The 6,136-nt window shown below is 36.3% G+C and overlaps 1 protein-coding gene across 1 annotated transcript in view; it reads left to right on the top strand.

Annotated features, from left to right (window-relative positions):
- Nucleotides 1–1,357: 1,357 nt before the first annotated feature.
- Nucleotides 1,358–6,136, top strand: part of LOC118747945 (ankyrin repeat domain-containing protein SOWAHC) — a gene marked incomplete in the record, with an annotated part of 133,620 nt that continues 128,841 nt past the window's right edge. Inside the window, 2 exon segments of the mRNA XM_036482181.1 lie at nt 1,358–1,640; nt 1,813–2,480. Of these exon segments, the coding sequence (XP_036338074.1) occupies nt 1,511–1,640; nt 1,813–2,480 (798 nt within the window).

The raw sequence follows: 6,136 nt of genomic DNA, 5'->3' as shown, positions 1-6,136 counted from the left end.
TGAGAATCTACAACTCCTCCTCTTCTTTTACTAATACAACCGCTGGTCGATTTGGGCCGAGATTAATACAAAAATCGTATCTGTCAATTTGGAAAGGATCTTTTCAGTGGAGCATCATCGTCCATGTGTACGACATGTCAAAGCCAGCGCAATTTTTGTATTACTATACGCTTAAATGAGTCCAACTCGTTAAGGAGCTCGTACAGTTCGTCATCTTCTTCAGTATCCGTCGGTCATACAATAGTACCTTAGATCTTTCAGTTCTCCCGATAGCCGCCAAAGTTGTATCATCTTTGTTCGACATCGTCCATGTTTCCGCGCCTTATAAAAGGACGAGCATGGTTAGATTTGTAGAGCATAATTTTTGTTCGTCGAATAGGTCCTGATTTTCAATTGCTTACCCGTTGGCAAGAATTATCCTTCGCCTGATAATTCTATCTGACTTGTCACCTCTAGGCTATGGAGCTTTCGTCCGATCGCAGCGTGGCATTCAATAACCGAAGTGAATCATTGGGCCTTTAATACTTAAAACATTCCACGTGGTAATTCTTAGAATTTGGGTTCTCGTCCGAGATTATATTAAACATTGAAGGAAATCCGCTTCGACTTGTTGATGTATTTTTAGCGGCACTACTAAATTGCGGTCCATCGATCAATCATTGTCGCCAAGCTCAACTAACGGTAGGCCCAAGAAACGGGTGGTTTCAACAGGGTCGGACCTAAGGGAGAGGGGTGTTAGTTGAGTGGGATTGAGCTGGAATGTGAAGAGGTAGTTGGCGTCGTGCATTGAGTCTCCCCATGCGGCACACTCATTGGGGATGTTTGGGAACGAGTCTGGACCGTAACAGGGCCGAGTCGCACCTACTGATGTACAGAAACTGCGTGCCCAGGTGAGAAATTTAAAGTAAATATTTCCACACAGCCTGACAATTATAAATTTTACATTTCCCCAAACCGCCCCCCTAAACGAAGGAGGATGAACGCCGCTTTAAGAAAAGTCACCCCTCACCTCACATGATTCGATTCACGCGTTTGGGCACCCCAAAATCGTTGTACAAATTCATAAAGAGTACCCGACTCTTCCCCATTTCAAATACATAGAAAAAGTATTTTACATTTAAATTTTAACTTATAACAAAGGGAATATTTATACATAAGTTTCTCACAAAAAAATGCTTATTTTAAAAGCAAGTTATTTTTCTTTATCGAACATCCACACCACCATATGAGCGCACATCTCGCTGGCTCGCTGACTAGCAAATGTCAATCCTTTAGCATTTTGTTTGCTTCTTTTCATTCTCTTCATCATCGCACTCTCTGTTTTGAGTTTGTTTGACATTTTGTGCTGTCATTTGTTCAGTTTTGTTTTTCTTCGCTTTGTTTTGCGTGTTTGTCGAAATTCGTGAAATAAAAACTTTTGGAAAATTTGTATTTTGTTACTTCATCTAACAAAATTTATATTTAAAAGTTGTGGTTGTCCAGTGTGTGTGTGTGTACAAAGTATTAAATAATGGCTGCAGCACCAGCGGAATTGTCGATTGCAGAAATAAGAAGCTACATGCTCAATAACGATTCCAAGGTGACGAATCATGCATTGGTTAAGCATTTCAAGCACTTTCTCACCAAACCCGAAACCCAAAGTGAGTCATAATTAAATCTTCCAAATGTCCAGCTTCCTTTTCAGCTAATATTAACCAAAAATATTCATTACGGCATATGCCAGCACCAATCTCACTTGTTGCATGCACATTGGACCAAATGAGGTGAAGACGCTAATTTTTCCTCATTTTCTCTCCCCTTCTTCCGTTGTAGATGAGGCGCGAAAGCTATTTAAAGTTTATGTGAACATTTTATCTACAATAAAAAATGAAAATAATCAAAAGTATCTAATATTACGTAAAAAGTACATAAATGAACTGCCTCCCGATGACGTTGTTCAGCGGGCAGTTGCCGCAGCAGGAGCGGAAGCAGTGCCTGGCAGTCCCGGTGGCGTGTCATTGTTATCGGAAAGCGCAGTTGCTTCGCCAATGCGGCAGCCTCCGCCATACGTGCCACCACCAGAAGTAACTACGCCAACACCCAACGCGAACTGTTGTTTAGATAAAATAGTCGAAGTAGCCACAAAAGAAACCAGTAAAGCCGCACAGGCAGTCTTCGCAAAGCCTGAAATAGGGGCGTTGGAAGCTCGGAAAAATCCGGAAGAAAAACAAGAGTTGGAAGTGGAAGAGCGTTTAAAAGGCATTTCAAAGGAAGAGCATCGGGGAAATAAAGAAAACATACCGCGCTTTTCGTTTTCCTCTGGTGACTCGGCAACATCACTCAGCAGCAAGGAAGCAATAGACTCAGATGTCGATCCCCCGGGCAATAATGTAAGCGTTAAAGAGGCTACTCGTAAATTTAATCGTCTCGTGTCGGAGGAGGAAGCAAAGGCCGCGGTGGTATCGCCGTCCGCTAAAAAAAACTCGGAAGAAAACGATGAGGTGAGTGCCCTCTCCTTTTTTTAGCTACTAAGTTGTGCTTTAATGCAATATTTTAAACATTTTAAAAAGGTTACTTAGGTGTATCTGTCTTGAGTTGCCATTTGCAACTAAATAACTTCATCATTGCTACTACATTATCTTTATCAATCACACCCAGTGGCGGATTTGAATATTTGTCACCCGTAGGCAATTCAGAATTTGCCGCCCTTTTTTCGATAAGAAAAATATTTTGAGGTAAAAGTGCCAGTTTATTTACTACACTTTTATTACAATTAAAAATAAAAAGTGGTAGTTGCCTTGAGTTTTCATTTTTTAAAGAAAGACATCATCAACAAAGTTTTTTTCACTTGATAAGTTATAATCTCAAAAATACTAAATTAATAATTTAAATATTATCATTTAAATAATATCAAAAATACCCAACAGTGTTGTCGTGTTTTCTGATTGCGTAGTTGAATCTCAAATTTATGTCTTAAAATGTATGTACCTACACAAATCCTACTTTCAGTGCAGCTAACTTAAAAAAAAAAATTATTTTTTTCAACTAAAATTTTGCGGCCCCTAAATTTTTGGTGCCCTAGGCAACTGCTTATGTTGCCTTTACGGTAAATTCGCCACTGATCATACCGCAATAATTTGACAAGCAGATGTGTGTGTGGCATGTTCTTTGTGTTGCAAATCGAAAGAAGTAGAAAAAATTCGAACCAAAATTTGGCCTTTTTACAAAATCAAATACAATCAAACTCAACATTGAAAACCCATTTTAAAATGTATGGAAGTGATGAAAGCTCAGAGGAAGATTTCGTTCTAAGCGAAAATGAATATGAAAGCGTAAACTTATAGACAATAAAACGGTATCCTGCTGCTAACAAATAAATAAAGGAAAGTGCATTGCAAAAGTACATAGGTATCGCTGATTTACTTCATTAATGTCATAATCAAGAAATTACAAATATTGAGTTAGGATAGAGTTACTTCTTCTACAAAAATTTCGTAGATGTATCGATTACCAGTAGGCCACTAGAACAAAATATGTATTCATTTTTACTATGGGATTACAAGTTCATTTAAAACATTAAAATAAAAAAACATTTTAAATAAATAATTTGCATACCCAAAATTTTTGTGCATTCACTTATGTAATAGCACAGCTTGCTATCGGTTCTGTTGATGGTCCCTGAAGGTGAAACCAGCATTCCTTATTTGAACACTTCAATTGCCGCAAGCATGTTTTACCAAGTACCGTATGTGTGTATTTGTAAGAGGAATTGCACTTCAACAAACATACAACAATAATAAATAGGCGAATGCAGCTTTTTTTTGCTATGCTGACCTGAGCTATTTTTTACAAGCTTTTATTTAATTGTGGGGACAACTGTCCAAAAGCACCTTCCGGCTAAAACGCTCATGACGCTGGTTGGTATGCAAGCAGCGTACTTAGGTGGTGGAACTGTCTAAACGAAAAACGTTGCGTTAGCTGCATGACCAATATAAAATGTGTGGGAGATCACTCAACTTCACTGAACCATGTACACCTAAACAATTACAAATACGTTTCTAAGAGCCGTTAAAGCACTTCGCTTGGTACGTTGGTCATTAGAAGTTGTACATATCTGGCTGGGACTTCACTTTTTTATGGTTTTGCCCTCAATTAAGAATTCTTTTTCATATTCCGCTTTTTCTGCTGGTTGCCATTGCATGCTGTCTGCTATGAAATGCGAACCCGCAAACTACAAAATGCCTGTGGGAAGTGTTGCAGTTGCAATCAAAACAAAAATTAAGACAAACGAATATTAAAAAAAAAAAGGAAATTATGTGCAAACCAACCGGCATGAACATCATGCAACAGCGCGGCTTAAATAGAGGGGTACCAACTTGCTTTTATTGCTGCCAGAAGCAAGCGTTGCAGCGCATGCGCGACTGTGCAAAAAGTTTTGCTTGATTCAGTTAATGTTTTTTTTTTTTTTTTTTTTGTAACTCGTTGTTGGCATGCAAATATTGGACAGATGTGTGTAGTTGTAGGCATGTTAAATCATCATAATATCGCTACACATCTTTCAATGGCGTTGAGTACTTGGCGTTAGCGCTGGCGCTGAAAATTTACCATGTGAGTACTGTTGCATGATGATTAATTAGGGAAATGTTTGAAATTTATTTGTGAAATGTTGTCAATAAAGGCCCGGAAGCTTCTATTTGCGACTATGTAGGGCACTGGGATATAAAGTTGCATACGAATTTTTTATAAGAAACTTGAGTCTTCTTTTGCTGAAGTGAAAGAAGTACTAGAAAGGCGCGCGGATATTTACGATACATTCACAAGACTTTAAAATTTATGCATTACTCTGGTATTTATGGCTTGCTTGCAATGAGAAAATCAACCGGTAAATTCGAAATCATTTGAGAACTTGTAAACACGTTTGTAAATTCAAGCAATTATCGTTTTACCATGTAAACGAAGATAGATTAACACGCCTTAGTAAGCCCACCCAAGTGGTTCAACTAATTACAACCATAGGTATGCAAGTTTCAGACTTGATCGTACATACATTTGAGTGTATGTATGTACACACGTATGAAAGTGCATTTTCGCCAATATTTTTTTATGTAGAACGGTTGTTTAACATATTTTTTAGTCTGCGGACAAAATTATTTATACATATGTACACTGCCTGCTAAAAGTATTGGCACAGAGAATTTTTTTACAATATATGCAAAATTTTTATTTTTATTTTTTCCCGGCAAATTTTTTTATAAAAATATGGTTCATACAAAAACAAAACAAAAAACAAAAAAATAGGTATACTTTCTAAACTTGGTGCAAAACTCAGGAAAACTCAATGCTCTTTAATCAGATTTTTTTAAATTATTTTGAGTATGCAGATTTCTAGCCCAATAAATTTTATTACAATAAAGTGCTAGTTTGAAGTAGCTAGGACTTACCTTTGATCTTTGGCAATTTTTTTCACGCAGTTTCCTTTAAGAAAAAAATTTTTGAAAATACTTTCTATGGAAAAAATGAAAAAACACCTTCAACATAAAAAAAATCTCAAAAATAAACGCGATTCAACTTCTTGCATTTTTCATACTACTAAAACTGCGTGCTCAAGAAAATTCCAAATCTGAAAGTCTGATTAAAAAATTGAAAATTTGCATGAAAATGTATTGAATTTTCCCGAGTTTTGCTTAAAGTTTAGAAATTATATTTTTATGTTTTTTGCTGTAGTATGAGCTATATTTTTATAAAAAAAAAATGAAAACTAATAAATTAAAATTTGTTGGATATGTATATTGTGAAAAATTGTCTGTGCCAATACTTTTTTCCGGCAGTGTATGTACAGTATCAGTCATATCAATAGCACCGCCATTTTAGTAATTTTCAATTAAAATACAGTTCATTCTCTAACAAAACCCTTATAAGCCCAAGTTTAAAACTTTGTAGAAAACTATAAAAAAATGTAACAAATTTTTTAACTTTTTTCTCAGAAGTGTTTGAATTTTTTTGAGTACACAGTTTTATAGCCCATTCATGCAACATGTGGCTAAAAATTACCGTTGACATTTTAGATTTTTCTTTCGTCGAAGGTGCTGCGGATTTCTGCCATATAAAAATAAACTGTGTTTATTCGTTATATGTTAGCAAATGCGACAAAAAAAAA

Source organism: Rhagoletis pomonella, unplaced genomic scaffold, assembly GCF_013731165.1.
Source record: "Rhagoletis pomonella isolate Grant_MI unplaced genomic scaffold, Rhpom_1.0 Rhpom_scaffold_00012, whole genome shotgun sequence".
Classification (NCBI taxonomy): Eukaryota; Metazoa; Arthropoda; class Insecta; order Diptera; family Tephritidae; genus Rhagoletis; species Rhagoletis pomonella.
This window is presented reverse-complemented; position numbering and strand designations above follow the sequence as displayed.